This window comes from Heterodontus francisci, chromosome 44 (assembly GCF_036365525.1).
Source record: "Heterodontus francisci isolate sHetFra1 chromosome 44, sHetFra1.hap1, whole genome shotgun sequence".
Lineage (NCBI taxonomy): Eukaryota > Metazoa > Chordata > Chondrichthyes > Heterodontiformes > Heterodontidae > Heterodontus > Heterodontus francisci.
The window spans coordinates 26,076,800-26,094,897 of NC_090414.1; the positions used below are offsets into that span (position 1 = coordinate 26,076,800).

At 44.4% G+C, this 18,098-nt stretch overlaps 1 protein-coding gene across 2 annotated transcripts in view; it reads left to right on the forward strand.

Moving 5' to 3' along the window:
• The window catches only part of ganabb (glucosidase II alpha subunit b), a 79,393-nt gene that overhangs the window by 47,866 nt on the left and 13,429 nt on the right, over positions 1 to 18,098 (forward strand). For both annotated transcript variants that reach the window (XM_068021533.1, XM_068021534.1), the window contains 8 exons: positions 6,863 to 7,016; positions 8,225 to 8,460; positions 8,565 to 8,691; positions 9,718 to 9,797; positions 13,015 to 13,158; positions 14,121 to 14,217; positions 15,409 to 15,510; positions 16,235 to 16,478. In XM_068021533.1, the coding sequence (XP_067877634.1) occupies positions 6,863 to 7,016; positions 8,225 to 8,460; positions 8,565 to 8,691; positions 9,718 to 9,797; positions 13,015 to 13,158; positions 14,121 to 14,217; positions 15,409 to 15,510; positions 16,235 to 16,478 (1,184 nt within the window). The remainder of the gene's footprint in view (positions 1 to 6,862; positions 7,017 to 8,224; positions 8,461 to 8,564; positions 8,692 to 9,717; positions 9,798 to 13,014; positions 13,159 to 14,120; positions 14,218 to 15,408; positions 15,511 to 16,234; positions 16,479 to 18,098) is intronic.

Consider the following 18,098-nt stretch of genomic DNA (forward strand, 5'->3'; position numbering starts at 1 on the left):
TAATATCTAGGATATTGATGTGAATGACAGACTGTCTGTCTGTGGTATAATATCTAGGATATTGATGTGAATGACAGACTGTCTGTCTGTGGTATAATATCTAGGATATTGATGTGAATGACAGACTGTCTGACTGTGGTATAATATCTAGGATATTGATGTGAATGACAGACTGTCTGTCTGTGGTATAATATCTAGGATATTGATGTGAATGACAGACTGTCTGTCTGTGGTATAATATCTAGGATATTGATGTGAATGACAGACTGTCTATCTGTGGTATAATATCTAGGATATTGATGTGAATGACAGACTGTCTGACTGTGCTATAATATCTAGGATACTGATGTGAATGACAGACTGTCTGTCTGTGGTATAATATCTAGGATATTGATGTGAATGACAGACTGTCTATCTGTGGTATAACATCTAGGATATTGATGTGAATGACAGACTGTCTGACTGTGCTATAATATCTAGGATATTGATGTGAATGACAGACTGTCGTTCTGTGGTATAATATCTAGGATATTGATGTGAATGACAGACTGTCTGTGGTATAATATCTAGGATATTGATGTGAATGACAGACTGTCTGTCTGTGGTATAATATCTAGGATATTGATGTGAATGACACTGTCTGACTGTGGTATAATATCTAGGATATTGATGTGAATGACAGACTGTCGTTCTGTGGTATAATATCTAGGATATTGATGTGAATGACAGACTGTCTGTGGTATAATATCTAGGATATTGATGTGAATGACAGACTGTCTGTCTGTGGTATAATATCTAGGATATTGATGTGAATGACACTGTCTGACTGTGGTATAATATCTAGGATATTGATGTGAATGACAGACTGTCTGTCTGTGGTATAATATCTAGGATATTGATGTGAATGACAGACTGTCTATCTGTGGTATAATATCTAGGATATTGATGTGAATGACAGACTGTCTGTCTGTGGTATAATATCTAGGATATTGATGTGAATGACAGACTGTCTGTGGTATAATATCTAGGATATTGATGTGAATGACAGAGTGTCTGACTGTGGTATAATATCTAGGATATTGATGTGAATGACACTGTCTGTCTGTGGTATAATATCTAGGATATTGATGTGAATGACTGACTGTCTGTCTGTGGTATAATATCTAGGATATTGATGTGAATGACAGACTGTCTGTCTGTGGTATAATATCTAGGATATTGATGTGAATGACAGACTGTCTGTGATATAACATCTAGGATATTGATGTGAATGACAGACTGTCTGTCTGTGGTATAATATCTAGGATATTGATGTGAATGACAGACTGTCTGTCTGTGGTATAATATCTAGGATATTGATGTGAATGACAGACTGTCTGACTGTGGTATAATATCTAGGATATTGATGTGAATGACAGTCTGTCTGTGGTATAATATCTAGGATATTGATGTGAATGACAGACTGTCTGTCTGTGGTATAATATCTAGGATATTGATGTGAATGACAGACTGTCTGACTGTGGTATAATATCTAGGATATTGATGTGAATGACAGACTGTCTGTCTGTGGTATAATATCTAGGATATTGATGTGAATGACAGACTGTCTGTGGTATAATATCTAGGATATTGATGTGAATGACAGACTGTCTGTCTGTGGTATAATATCTAGGATATTGATGTGAATGACAGACTGTCTGTGCTATAATATCTAGGATATTGATGTGAATGACAGACTGTCTGTCTGTGGTATAATATCTAGGATATTGATGTGAATGACAGACTGTCTGTGGTATAATATCTAGGATATTGATGTGAATGACAGACTGTCTGTGGTATAATATCTAGGATATTGATGTGAATGACAGACTGTCTGTCTGTGGTATAATATCTAGGATATTGATGTGAATGACAGACTGTCTGTGGTATAATATCTAGGATATTGATGTGAATGACAGACTGTCTGTCTGTGGTATAATATCTAGGATATTGATGTGAATGACAGACTGTCTGTGGTATAATATCTAGGATATTGATGTGAATGACAGACTCTGTCTGTGGTATAATATCTTGGATATTGATGTGAATGACAGACTCTGTGGTATAATATCTAGGATATTGATGTGAATGACAGACTGTCTGACTGTGGTATAATATCTAGGATATTGATGTGAATGACTGACTGTCTGTCTGTGGTATAATATCTAGGATATTGATGTGAATGACAGACTGTCTGTCTGTGGTATAATATCTAGGATATTGATGTGAATGACAGACTGTCTGTGATATAACATCTAGGATATTGATGTGAATGACAGACTGTCTGTCTGTGGTATAATATCTAGGATATTGATGTGAATGACAGACTGTCTGTCTGTGGTATAATATCTAGGATATTGATGTGAATGACAGACTGTCTGACTGTGGTATAATATCTAGGATATTGATGTGAATGACAGACTGTCTGTGGTATAATATCTAGGATATTGATGTGAATGACAGACTGTCTGTCTGTGGTATAATATCTAGGATATTGATGTGAATGACAGACTGTCTGTGGTATAACATCTAGGATATTGATGTGAATGACAGACTGACTGTGGTATAATATCTAGGATATTGATGTGAATGACAGACTGTCTGTGGTATAATATCTAGGATATTGATGTGAATGACAGACTGTCTGTCTGTGGTATAATATCTAGGATATTGATGTGAATGACAGACTGTCTGACTGTGGTATAATATCTAGGATATTGATGTGAATGACAGACTGTCTGTCTGTGGTATAATATCTAGGATATTGATGTGAATGACAGACTGTCTGTCTGTGGTATAATATCTAGGATATTGATGTGAATGACAGACTGTCTGTCTGTGGTATAATATCTAGGATATTGATGTGAATGACAGACTGTCTGACTGTGGTATAATATCTAGGATATTGATGTGAATGACAGACTGTCTGTCTGTGGTATAATATCTAGGATATTGATGTGAATGACAGACTGTCTGACTGTGGTATAATATCTAGGATATTGATGTGAATGACAGACTGTCTGTGGTATAATATCTAGGATATTGATGTGAATGACAGACTGTCTGACTGTGGTATAATATCTAGGATATTGATGTGAATGACAGACTGTCTGTCTGTGGTATAATATCTAGGATATTGATGTGAATGACAGACTGTCTGTCTGTGGTATAATATCTAGGATATTGATGTGAATGACAGACTGTCTGACTGTGGTATAATATCTAGGATATTGATGTGAATGACAGACTGTCTGTCTGTGGTATAATATCTAGGATATTGATGTGAATGACAGACTGTCTGTCTGTGGTATAATATCTAGGATATTGATGTGAATGACAGACTGTCTATCTGTGGTATAATATCTAGGATATTGATGTGAATGACAGACTGTCTGACTGTGCTATAATATCTAGGATACTGATGTGAATGACAGACTGTCTGTCTGTGGTATAATATCTAGGATATTGATGTGAATGACAGACTGTCTATCTGTGGTATAACATCTAGGATATTGATGTGAATGACAGACTGTCTGACTGTGCTATAATATCTAGGATATTGATGTGAATGACAGACTGTCTGTGGTATAATATCTAGGATATTGATGTGAATGACAGACTGTCTGTCTGTGGTATAATATCTAGGATATTGATGTGAATGACACTGTCTGACTGTGGTATAATATCTAGGATATTGATGTGAATGACAGACTGTCGTTCTGTGGTATAATATCTAGGATATTGATGTGAATGACAGACTGTCTGTGGTATAATATCTAGGATATTGATGTGAATGACAGACTGTCTGTCTGTGGTATAATATCTAGGATATTGATGTGAATGACACTGTCTGACTGTGGTATAATATCTCGGATATTGATGTGAATGACAGACTGTCTGTCTGTGGTATAATATCTAGGATATTGATGTGAATGACAGACTGTCTATCTGTGGTATAATATCTAGGATATTGATGTGAATGACAGACTGTCTGTCTGTGGTATAATATCTAGGATATTGATGTGAATGACAGACTGTCTGTGGTATAATATCTAGGATATTGATGTGAATGACAGACTGTCTGTCTGTGGTATAATATCTAGGATATTGATGTGAATGACAGACTGTCTGACTGTGCTATAATATCTAGGATACTGATGTGAATGACAGACTGTCTATCTGTGGTATAATATCTAGGATATTGATGTGAATGACAGACTGTCTGTCTGTGGTATAATATCTAGGATATTGATGTGAATGACAGACTGTCTGTGGTATAATATCTAGGATATTGATGTGAATGACAGACTGTCTGTCTGTGGTATAATATCTAGGATATTGATGTGAATGACAGACTGTCTATCTGTGGTATAATATCTAGGATATTGATGTGAATGACAGACTGTCTGTCTGTGGTATAATATCTAGGATATTGATGTGAATGACAGACTGTCTATCTGTGGTATAATATCTAGGATATTGATGTGAATGACAGACTGTCTATCTGTGGTATAATATCTAGGATATTGATGTGAATGACAGACTGTCTGACTGTGCTATAATATCTAGGATACTGATGTGAATGACAGACTGTCTGTCTGTGGTATAATATCTAGGATATTGATGTGAATGACAGACTGTCTATCTGTGGTATAACATCTAGGATATTGATGTGAATGACAGACTGTCTGACTGTGCTATAATATCTAGGATATTGATGTGAATGACAGACTGTCGTTCTGTGGTATAATATCTAGGATATTGATGTGAATGACAGACTGTCTGTGGTATAATATCTAGGATATTGATGTGAATGACAGACTGTCTGTCTGTGGTATAATATCTAGGATATTGATGTGAATGACACTGTCTGACTGTGGTATAATATCTAGGATATTGATGTGAATGACAGACTGTCGTTCTGTGGTATAATATCTAGGATATTGATGTGAATGACAGACTGTCTGTGGTATAATATCTAGGATATTGATGTGAATGACAGACTGTCTGTCTGTGGTATAATATCTAGGATATTGATGTGAATGACACTGTCTGACTGTGGTATAATATCTAGGATATTGATGTGAATGACAGACTGTCTGTCTGTGGTATAATATCTAGGATATTGATGTGAATGACAGACTGTCTATCTGTGGTATAATATCTAGGATATTGATGTGAATGACAGACTGTCTGTCTGTGGTATAATATCTAGGATATTGATGTGAATGACAGACTGTCTGTGGTATAATATCTAGGATATTGATGTGAATGACAGACTGTCTGTGGTATAATATCTAGGATATTGATGTGAATGACAGACTGTCTGTGGTATAATATCTAGGATATTGATGTGAATGACAGACTGTCTGTCTGTGGTATAATATCTAGGATATTGATGTGAATGACAGACTGTCTGTCTGTGGTATAATATCTAGGATATTGATGTGAATGACAGACTGTCGTTCTGTGGTATAATATCTAGGATATTGGTGTGAATGACAGACTGTCTATCTGTGGTATAATATCTAGGATATTGATGTGAATGACAGACTGTCGTTCTGTGGTATAATATCTAGGATATTGATGTGAATGACAGACTGTCTATCTGTGGTATAATATCTAGGATATTGATGTGAATGACAGACTGTCTGTCTGTGGTATAATATCTAGGATATTGATGTGAATGACAGACTGTCTGTGGTATAATATCTAGGATATTGATGTGAATGACAGACTGTCTGTCTGTGGTATAATATCTAGGATATTGATGTGAATGACAGACTGTCTGTGGTATAATATCTAGGATATTGATGTGAATGACAGACTGTCTGTCTGTGGTATAATATCTAGGATATTGATGTGAATGACAGACTGTCTGTCTGTGGTATAATATCTAGGATATTGATGTGAATGACAGACTGTCGTTCTGTGGTATAATATCTAGGATATTGGTGTGAATGACAGACTGTCTATCTGTGGTATAATATCTAGGATATTGATGTGAATGACAGACTGTCGTTCTGTGGTATAATATCTAGGATATTGGTGTGAATGACAGACTGTCTATCTGTGGTATAATATCTAGGATATTGATGTGAATGACAGACTGTCTGTGGTATAATATCTAGGATATTGATGTGAATGACAGACTGTCTGTCTGTGGTATAATATCTAGGATATTGATGTGAATGACAGACTGTCTGTCTGTGGTATAATATCTAGGATATTGATGTGAATGACAGACTGTCGTTCTGTGGTATAATATCTAGGATATTGGTGTGAATGACAGACTGTCTATCTGTGGTATAATATCTAGGATATTGATGTGAATGACAGACTGTCGTTCTGTGGTATAATATCTAGGATATTGGTGTGAATGACAGACTGTCTGTCTGTGGTATAATATCTAGGATATTGATGTGAATGACAGACTGTCTGTCTGTGGTATAATATCTAGGATATTGATGTGAATGACAGACTGTCTGTGGTATAATATCTAGGATATTGATGTGAATGACAGACTGTCTGTGGTATAATATATGCCACCTTATCCAGACCGACTTGCACTTTGCCTGCAGTGCTTGACAAGTACACATACAAATGCGCTTATGTCCACAGCGGAAATTCTGGAGTGTGGCACGACTTCCCGAGTGTGAACTTTGCGAGATTTTGAGTGAAGAACTATCAGTTGCGGAGGAGGGAGGGACGAGTGTGGAAAGATGTCCAGGCCCCTCCTCCCACAGCTGAGATTGGAACAGCAGCTGGTCGTGTGTTGTGTAATTTTTGGTCTCTGAACTAACGGAACCTGATCTCTTCACAGACTTTGTTTGGGAAGATGCTGGATTATGTGCAGGGAGCGAATGAAATTCCGCAGACTGATGTCCATTGGATTTCGGAGAGTGGAATCATCGATGTTTTTGTGCTCCTGGGTCCATCTCCATTTCATGTCTTCAAGCAGTACTCCTCACTTACAGGTACATCACACAGGAGTTTGCTGCGAAGGCAGGAATCCTGACCCTGCCCGAATGTCTGAAATAAAGCAGGGAGGGGAAGAAAGTGTGGAGAATATGTAACATTCAGAGTGCATTACTGATGCACAGTTGTTAATTCCACAATAGGAGGCCTTCATTCAGTCCCTTGAGCCTGTTCTGTCATTCATGTGATGAAGTGCTTCCTGACATCACTTCTGAAGGGCCCAGCTCTAACTTTAACATGATGTCCCCTTTGGTCTTGACTCCTCCCACCAGAGGAAATGGGTCCTTGGACTTGAACCCAATGTGGTTTCCCCACCTGCTCCTACATCATGCTTGAGATTGATAGACTGATACATCACAGGAAGAGGCCATTCGACCCATCATGCCCGTGCTGGCACTTCAAAAGATCTATTTGGTTAGTTCCTCTCCCCCCTGTTCTTTCCCCCATAGCCCTGCAAATTTCTCCTATTCAACTATTTATCCAGTTCCCTATTGAATCTGCTTCCACCACCCTTTCAGGCAGCGCGTTCCAGATCATTGTCATTATAAAAACTTCAATTCTCATCCCTCTCCAACTCCCTTTGATCAGTTTCTCCTTATTTACTCCAGCAAAACCCCTTCCTGATTTTGAACGCCTCGATTAAATCTCCTCTTAACCTTCTCTGCTCGAAGGAGAGCAATCCCAGCTTCTCCCAGTCTCTCCACATTAACTGAAGTCCCTCATCCCTGGGACCATTCCAGTAAATCTCCTCCGCACCCTCTCCAAGGCCTTGAAATCTTTCCTAAATTGGACACGGTACTCTCGCTGAAGCCCCAGCCAGTATTTGGAAAGGTTTAGCTTAACCTCGTTGCTTTTGTACTCTGTTTCCATTTATAAAACCCAAGATCCCATGTGTCTTTTTAATGGGCTTCTCAAATTGTCCTGCCACCTTCAAAGATTTGTGTGCATACACCCCCATGTCTCTCTGTCCCTGCACCCTCTTTAAAATTGTACCATTTAGTTTATATTGCCATATATTAGATTGTGAAGACAGAAGTTGGATCTGAATGGAGTGTGTACTGACTCACTCCGCAGGGCTAGTATAGGGGCAAGGGGCTGAACAACCGCCTCCTGTGCTGGATATTCTATGAGATCTGCACTCTGGATGGAGATGGATGAATCCCAGTGGCTGGACTGCTGATTGCTGTTACCGTTTCTCCCCATCCAGGCACGCAGGCATTGCCCCCGCTCTTTGCCATCGGCTACCACCAGTGCCGCTGGAATTACAACGATGAGGATGATGTGCAGAGTGTGGACAGCGGCTTCGACGAGCACGATATCCCGTATGACGTTATCTGGCTGGACATTGAGCACACGGATGGGAAGCGCTATTTCACCTGGGATCCCAATAAGTTCCCAAATCCGAAGGACATGCTGCAAAAGCTGGCCTCCAAGAAGCGGAAGGTAACGGAATAAAAAGTGGAACGGTGGGGTGTGGGAAAGAATTGCAAATTTTCTTTGGAAAGCTTCACCGCCTATAGATTGCTAATTCCAAATCACCCCTCTAGATGGTCAGTATAGTCGACCCCCACATTAAAATCGACAGTGGCTACAGGATTCACACCACCATCCAGTCTAGAAACTTCTACATTAAAACCAAGGATGGAAGTGATTATGAAGGCTGGTGCTGGCCAGGTAATTGAGAGTTCACGGTAACCTTTTCTATACCATTTCCTGTCTTATATTGATGCTCTGACTCCTGTTTGCCTCAACCTTCTGTCTTTCCTGATGTCTCCATTCTCGGGCGCTAGGGATTCAGTACCTTAACAACAATTTGCATTTATATAATGCTGCTAAAGTAGGAAAAGATCCCTAAGCTGCTTCATAGGAGCGTAAATCCGACAATTTAACACTGAGCTACATGAGATATTAGGGCAGGTGACCAAACACATGGCCAAAGAATCGGTTTTAAAGGGCATCTTAAAGGAGAAGAGTAACTTGGAGAATGAATTCTAGACTTAGGACCCAGGCAGCACGGCCACAAGTGATGGTGATGCACTAGAATCCGGAACGTGAGGAACGCAGAGACCTGGGAGGGTTGTGGGGCTGGAGGAGGTTGCAGAGATAGGGAGGGAACGAGGCCATGGAGGGATTTGAGCACAAGGATGAGAATTTTAAAATCGAGGCGTTGTCAGATCTGGAGCCAATGTAGGTCAGCGAGCAGAGTGGGTGATGGCTGAACAGGACTTGGTGCACGTTAGAATAGGGGGTAGCAGAGTTTGGGATGAGTTCAAGATTCCAGAGGGTGGAAGGTGAAAGGCTGACCAAGAGAGTGTTGCAATAGTCGAGTCTGTAGGTTCAGGTTAGGGACTTTGGCTGTTTACTACACTCCCTCCTTGCAGCTTGAACTATGTATGGTCTGAGTAGGTCACTGTGTGGTGTCTCACTCCTCCAATGCTGCAGTTATATTGTTCAGGATGATATTTACACTGCACCTCGAGCTCCTCCTCAAATTTACCTCTAACTATTTAGACATTACTCACTGACTTCTGATATCCATTACTTCCTGCCATGTACACCTGTGGAAATTTGTGGGGACTAGATGAGCTGTGCTTTGTTCTTGAAATGTTGGTTTGGAGATGTGGATGGTGTAAGTTCATGATGACAGGCGTGCAGTGAATTAGCTAACGTCACAATTCAATACTTGTCTCTTTGCCCTAGGCTCCGCCGGGTATCCAGACTTCACCAACCCTGAGATGCGATCTTGGTGGGCCAGCATGTTTGCCCATGATCAATATGAGGTCAGTTAACACACCAGCAGGTTCCAGGACTCAAGTGGCTTTTGAGTACTGAGCAGGGCATGCTGCCCTTCCACGGCAGGGAACTGAGCTTCGATCTGGGGGGGAGCAGTGGCGAGGTGTGGAGTGAGTGAGAGGGGTAGAGTGAGGAGTGAGGAACGATGGCGAGGTGAGGAGTGAGTGGCTGAGGGGTAGAGTGAGGAGTGGAGTGAGTGAGAGGGGTAGAGTGAGGAGTGAGGAACGATGGCGAGGTGAGGAGTGAGTGGCTGAGGGGTAGAGTGAGGAGTGGAGTGAGTGAGAGGGGTAGAGTGAGGAGTGAGTGGCTGAGGGGGGTAGAGTGAGGAGTGAGTGACTGGAGGGGTAGAGTGAGGTGTGGAGTGAGTGAGAGGGGTAGAGTGAGGAGTGAGGAACGATGGCGAGGTGAGGAGTGAGTGGCTGAGGGGGGCAGAGTGAGGAGTGAGTGGCTGAGGGGGGCAGAGTGAGGAGTGAGTGGCTGAGGGGGGCAGAGTGAGGAGTGAGTGGCTGAGGGGGGCAGAGTGAGGAGTGAGTGGCTGAGGGGGGTAGAGTGAGGAGTGAGTGGCTGAGGGGGGTAGAGTGAGGAGTGAGTGGCTGAGGGGGGTAGAGTGAGGAGTGAGTGGCTGAGGGGGGTAGAGTGAGGAGTGGGGAATGATGACGAGGTGTGGAGTGAGTGGCTGAGGGGGGTAGAGTGAGGAGTGAGTGGCTGAGGGGGGTAGAGTGAGGAGTGAGTGGCTGAGGGGGGTAGAGTGAGGAGTGAGTGGCTGAGGGGGGTAGAGTGAGGAGTGAGTGGCTGAGGGGGGTAGAGTGAGGAGTGAGTGGCTGAGGGGGGTAGAGTGTGGAGTGAGTGGGTGGGGGGTAGAGTGAGGAGTGGGGAATGATGGTGAGGTGTGGAGTGAGTGGGTGGGGGGTAGAGTGAGGAGTGGGGAATGATGACGAGGTGTGGAGTGAGTGGCTGAGGGGGGTAGAGTGAGGAGTGGGGAATGATGGTGAGGTGTGGAGTGAGTGGGTGGGGGGTAGAGTGAGGAGTGGGGAATGATGACGAAGTGTGGAGTGAGTGGGTGGGGGGTAGAGTGAGGAGTGGGGAATGATGACGAGGTGTGGAGTGAGTGGCTGAGGGGGGTAGAGTGAGGAGTGGGGAATGATGACGAGGTGTGGAGTGAGTGGCTGAGGGGGGTAGAGTGAGGAGTGGGGAATGATGACGAGGTGTGGAGTGAGTGGGTGGGGGGGGTAGAGTGAGGAGTGGGGAATGATGACGAGGTGTGGAGTGAGTGGGGGAGGGTGGGGTAGAGATCGATTGGGTTTTTAAAAGCTTTGACCTTTTCCACCGCAGAGCGATCACTGATGTCTTCAGTGCTTGCGGACATTTGCCAATCTTCCTGTATGAATATGCACTTGACGTCACTGCACAGCGACATCCTCACCCTTCAATAGCCGTCTCCATTCACCCGAACAGTACCCCACTGCCTCCCCAACATCCCTGCTTCAATCGTCTCTTCCCATCTCGCTCCATCACACCTTGCAGTCCGCCTTGGGATTAGACTGGGCAACTCATTTATTCGGCCAGCACAAATACAATGGACTGAATGGCCTCTTTCTGTGCTGTAATTTTCCTATGGGTAGAATATTCTATTCCAGCTCTGATCTATCCATCTTGTGTGGAGAATCTTTCATGATTGTGGGACATCCCAAAGTGCTTCACAGCCAATGAAGTGCAAATGTCGTCATTGCTGTAGGAAGCCCATCAGCCAGTTCGTGCACAGCAAGCTCCCACATCAACCGGATCATCATTTTCTGTGAAGTGATGTTGGTTGACGGATGAATATTGGCCCAGGACAATGGGGAGAACTCCCCTGTTCTTCCAAGAACAGCTGTGCAACAATACAGCATCTCTCTGTACTGCGTTGTGAATGTCGGCCCAGTTTATGGCAAGCAGGCATGGAGCTGTACCTTAGCAAGAATCCGGGAGTGGGAGTCCTAACTGATACTTTGATCTCTGGGTCATGGAGAGAACTATCACCGAGCTCCAGCCGACCACAGCTAACATAGCACAGACCTGGGATCAGACTTTGGAACTTGTGATGAATCTGTGTTGGAGGAAGCTGTCCTATACTTTCTAAAAGAATTATGCCTCATCCAACTTGGAGAATTGCTAATGCTGTACCTCTGTTTAAAAAGGGAGCGAAGAATAGACTGAATAATTACAGACCAGTCAGTAGAACGTCCAGTAGTGGGCAAATTATTGGAATCTATTCTGAGAGACAGGATAAACTGTCATTTAGAAAGGCAGAGATTAATCAAGGATAGTCAGCATAGATTTGTTAAGGGAAGATCTTGTCTGACTAACTTGATCGAACTTTTTGAAGAAGTAACAAGGAAGGTTGATGAGGGTAGTGCAGTTGATGTGGTCTACATAGATTTTAGCAAGGCTTTTGACAAGGTCCCACATTAAAAAATATAAAATCCCATGCGATCCAGGGAAATGCAGCAGGGTGGATACAAAATTGGCTCAGTGGCAGGAAACAAAGGGTAATTGTTGATGGGTGTTTTAGCAACTGCAGGACTGTTTCCAGTGGTGTTCCACAGGGTTCAGTACTGGGTCCCCTGCTTTTTGTGGTATATATGAACGATTTGGATGTAAATGTAGGGGACATGCTCAAGAAGTTTGCGGACGACACAAAGATTGGCCGTGTGGTAGATAGTGAGGAGGATCGCTGTAGGCTGCAGGAAGATATTGATGGTCTGGTCAGATGGGCAGAAATGTGGCAAATGGAATTTAACCTGGAGAAGTGTGAGGTGATGCATTTCGAATGCCACATTTCCTGCATTACTGCACTTCAGAAGAAAAAGTCATTGGCTGTAAAACGCTTTGGGAGGTCCTGACGCCAGTGCTGGAGAAATGTAGGTTCATTCTTAAAACTGGTGCTGAAATGCTGTCCCCTCAAAATCCTCAAACTAACAGGCTGCATGTGTGTCCAGCACACTCCATTTGAATTAATTAGTGAAAGGAAATATTTGCGGGTAGTGGGCCTAATTGGATAGCTCTATCAAAGAACCAGCACAGCTAAGATGGGCCGAATGGCCTCCTGCTATGCTGTAAGATTTTGGGATCCCTCCTGAGTCGGAATGTTGCAACCTGCTTTGAGAATCTCCAACATCCTGGTAACTCCTTGTGTTTGTTTTTTTTCTGCCTTTCGTGTTTAAGGGCTCCATGGACAATCTCTACACTTGGAATGATATGAACGAGCCTTCGGTGTTCAATGGGCCTGAGGTCACCATGCACAAGGATGCTGTCCACATAAGTGGCTTTGAACACCGGGATGTTCACAACCTTTACGCGTTCTATGTGGTGAGTACTGGGGGTTGTACCTGAAGAATGAACCTGGCTCCCACAGCAGAGGGGTTTAATAAATTTACCATTTATTGGGCATATTTTTTCTCTTGTACGCATTTCTGGAATAGTCTGCCCATCCAGAAACTTGACTGGACCATCCACATATATGCCATGGCCACTGGAGCAGGTCAGAGGCTGGGAATTGTACAGTGAGTAACTCACCTCCTGACTCCCTCAAGAGTGCCTCCACTATCTATAAGGCACATGTCAGGAGTGTGATGGAATACTCTCCACTTGCCTGGATGGGTGCAGCTCCAACAACACTCAAGAAGCTCGACACCATCCAGGACAAAGCCCATTTGATTGGTACCCCATCCACCATCCCTCCACCACTGACACATGGTGGCAGCAGTGTACACCAAACCTGAGGAAGGATATATTGGCCTTTGGGGTACAGGGTAGATAAACCAGAATGATACCGGGGCTGAAAGATTGCACAGACTGGGCTTGTATTCCCTCGAGTGTAGAAGATTAAGGGGTTGATCTAATCGAGGGGTTTAAGATGATTAAAGGATTCGATCGGGTCGATAGAGAGAAACTATTTCCTCTGGTCGGGGGGAGTCCAGAACAAGGGGGCAGAACCTTAAAATTCGAGCCAGGGTTGTTCAGGGGTGATGTCAGGAAACACTTCACACAAAGGGGAGTGGAAATCTGGAACACTCTCCCCGCAGAAAGCTGCTGAGGCCGGGGGTCAATTGGAAATGTCAAGACTGAGATTGATTTTTGTTGGTTACGGGTTTTGAGGAATATGGAGAAGATGTGTTAATTTTCGGTTGAGATACAGATCAGCCATGATCTGTTTGAATGGTGGGAGGGGCTGAATGGTCGCCTCCAGTCTCTGTGTTCATATTGCAGAATGCTAATAGCTGTTGACCTTTGTCCATATATAATCTCTTTTGCCTCTGCTTGTTTTGCAGCAAATGGCTACAGCCGATGGCCAGATCCAGCGGTCTGCAGGCACAGAGAGGCCCTTTGTCCTAACAAGAGGGTTTTTCGCTGGATCCCAGCGTTACGGTAAGAGGGTGGTTCTCACCAGGTAGTATGCGGTGTGTTTCCAACCAGCCTGCGGATGGCTGATGTGTGCCGAGTTCATGCAGCTTGTTTCAGTGGGAGTTGGCTCAGAAGCCCGGCTCCCATAGAGAGAGCTTGAAAGTTCTTTCACTCAGCCAGCAAGTACGAGGTGCAAGTATAAGTGAATTCAGGTGGAGGAACAAAGGGATCTAGAAATCATTAAAAGTATTGAAGCAAGGCCATTTTGTTTTTAAAAAGCAAACCAACACTGGCTTCATTTCTAAAGGAGTAGAACTGAAGGCAGACTGTGTTTAACATAAACATACTGAACCTTGGTTAGGTCACACTAGGAGTTCCTGTGAACAGGACTGGTTGCCTTATTGTAAAAAGGTTGCAGAGGTTCTGGAGAGGCTGCGAAAAAGATTCACAAGTTTGATACCAGAACTGAGAGGTTACAACTTGATAGGGTCAACATCGAGATGTTTCCACTTGTGGGGGAGACCAGAACTCGGGGCCATCAATATAAAACAGTCACTCATAAATCCAGTGGGGAATTCAGGAGAAAACTCTTTCCCCAGAGAGTGGGGAGAATGTGGAACTCACTACCACAGGGAGTGGTTGAGGTGAATAGTGTTGATATATTTAAGGGGAAGTTGGATAAACACATGAGGGAGAAAGGAATAGAAGGATATGGTGATAGGGTGAGAGGAAGCTCATGTGGAGCGTCAACAATGTGCAAGAGATGGGCCGAATGGCCTGCGACTGTGCTAGCAATTCTGCACAATCTCATTGGGTTATGGTCTGGCGTGGGAGGGATGATCTCTCTGGGATAGTGGTTATCCACTGCAGTGTTCAGTTGAGGCATACTGTTGGACTGGAAGAGAGAGTGCGCTGTGTTTGACCGCCTCCCCACTCTGCACCAAGAGCCCTAGGATACAAGTCTCTCGCCTTGGTCGACACACAAAGAGCCCAAAAAACTTCAGGGAGCAAGGGGAGAGAGAGTGAGTGAGCTGGTAATGGTCTGTTAGTGGCACAGTGCTGTAACTTGGAGGGTTGCAGGTTACATTCCACACTTGTTTATTTTTTAGCCTCGCCATCACCATGAGCGAAGATGTAGGTGGCTCGAGGTTGTGACGTGAGTGGTAACATTTCCTTCAAGGCTGTGATTCCTCTCTGCTGTTTTTTTTTCTCCAGGGGCTGTGTGGACGGGGGATAACTCTGCCGAGTGGGATCACCTGAAGGTATCGCTGCCCATGTGTCTGTCTCTGGGACTGGCTGGCATCTCTTTCTGCGGAGGTTGGTAGTGTCGCTGCACTGGGGGGTTTCTGTGGTCGGGGAGGAGGCAGAGAGTTGTTTGAGCCCTGCACCTGACGTTAAACTCTGGATCTAGACTGACCCCTGATTCAGTATTTACTGCTGCTATGTGCAAATGATGTCCCTTTGGGTGAGCTGTTGAACTTGCTGACTGTTGAGGTGGATGATAATTTTATTAAAAGAGTACCGAGCGCTGACTCTAATGACTGAAGATCAAACCTGGGGATTCCCAGTTTCCCGGCTTCTTGTCAGCTTATTCGCCATTGAGCTACCAGATGCAATTCTATCTCGTCTTTCTCCAAGTTGACAGTTCGCAGCCCTGTTCCACGGAGTCTCACTTTGCAATCTCGCTGCTGGCCAAGTGTGTCCACCCTCAGAGACGGAGTGACGCCAGTCTCTACCTCCCCCACCCCCCACGCCCCACCCTCGCTACCACAGGGAATGGTTGAGGTCAACAGTATCGATACGTTTAAGGGGAAGCTGGATAAACACACGAGGGAGAAAGGAATAGAAGGATAGGGTGAGATGAAGAGGGGTAGAAGCACAAACCCCAGCACGGATGCATTGGGGCGAAGGTCTGTTCCTGGGCTGGAAATTCTATGTAATTGTTCTTTGTGAGGGTCAGGGTGGGGAGGGTTTAGGATTTCCTTCCTTTGGGGAACTTGGTCCCGGGTGTTGCCTTGAACGTGTCCCCACTACTTTGCAGCGGACGTCGGTGGCTTCTTCAAGCACCCCAGTGCTGAGCTGCTGGTGCGCTGGTACCAGGCTGGAGCCTACCAGCCATTCTTCAGAGCCCACGCTCACCTGGACACCCCGAGACGGGAGCCCTGGCTCTTCGGAGAGGACAACAAGCAACTGATCCGTGCGGCGATTCGGGAACGCTATGCTCTGCTGCCCTTCTGGTACACGTTTTTCTACCATGCTTACAGGACAGGAGAGCCCGTCATGAGGTAATGTCCTGTCACTCAGACCCTCACTCTAGTAAATGTCAAGTGTTCACTAGCTCACATGGTGAATTAATGCCTTTCTGGTGTTGGTCAGATCATCCTAATGTGTTTTATCTGTGGTTTCTCTCCTTCCCAGCACTTTTCTTTCTGGTGATGTCTGTGTAGTGAGCTCCCCTCTCCCTCTGGGTTCACTGGGTGTTAGCCTGTCAGTGCTGCTGTCTGGGACACAAGCAGGCAGGGGAGAATGACTGACAGACTCCCATTTAGACACTGCTTCATTTCAAAGTGGCTGAGCAGTAAGAAGACACTTCGTGAACTGCATTGGAAGCAGTTCAGAGAAGGTTTACTAGACTAATACCTGTCTTATGAGGAAAGATTGGACAGACCCAGCTTGTATCCACTGGAATTTAGAAGAGTAAGAGGTGACTTGATTGAAACATATAAGATCCTGAGGGGTCTTGACAGGGTGGATGTGGAAAGGATGTTTCCCCTTGTGGGAGAATTTAGAACTAGGGGTCACTGTTTAAAAATAAGGGGTCGCCCATTGAAGACAGATGAGTAGAAATTTTTTCTCTCAGAGGGCAGTGAGTCTTTGGAATTCTCTTCCTCAAAAGGCGGTGGAAGCAGAGTAATATGTTTAAGGCAGAGGTAGATAGATTCTTGGCCATGTGAGCCGCATGGAAGATGGCAGGATCCCCAAAGACACATTGTACAGCGAGCTCGCCACTGGTATCAGACCCACCGGCCGTCCATGTCTCCGTTATAAAGACGTCTGCAAACGCGACATGAAATCGTGTGACATTGATCACAAGTCGTGGGAGTCAGTTGCCAGCGTTCGCCAGAGCTGGCGGGCAGCCATAAAGACAGGGCTAAATTGTGGCGAGTCGAAGAGACTTAGTAGTTGGCAGGAAAAAAGACAGAAGCGCAAGGGGAGAGCCAACTGTGCAACAGCCCCGACAAACAAATTTCTCTGCAGCACCTGTGGAAGAGCCTGTCACTCTAGAATTGGCCTTTATAGCCACTCCAGGCGCTGCTTCACAAACCACTGACCACCTCCAGGCGCGTATCCATTGTCTCTCGAGATAAGGAGGCCCAAAAGAAAGATAGATTCTTGATGAGCAAGGGGGTGGAAGGTTGTTTGGGCGGGGTAGGGTGGAAATGTGAAGTTGAGGTTACAATCTGATCAACCGTGATCTTATTGAATGGTAGAGCAGGCTCAAGGGGCCGAGTGGATGATTCCTGCTCCTAATTCGAATGTTCGTGTGTAAGTGGGCTCAGGAGAGCCTCATTGTTTTAAAGTGCAAAGCTGGGCAGACGCCATGGAGAGCTGCATTTAATGGGCACAGTGCCGCCTGCGGGTTTAGTTATAGCAGTTTGTTGAAATGTCAGGGTAAGTTCACCCTGCTGTGGAACTCCAGCATAGAATAAGTTTTATTTCAATTTTGCCATCCAGGAAATTGCATTAAACCCCATTTCCGCTACGTGGACTTTAGCCCCATAATCCTGGTCTGCAATCCTGGTGCCAGCACTGAGGGAGCGCCGCCCTAGCGGGGGGGCGCCACTGTGGCCGAGGGGCTATTAAATTGAGGCCCTGTCTTCCCTCTCGGGTGGGCACAACCACTA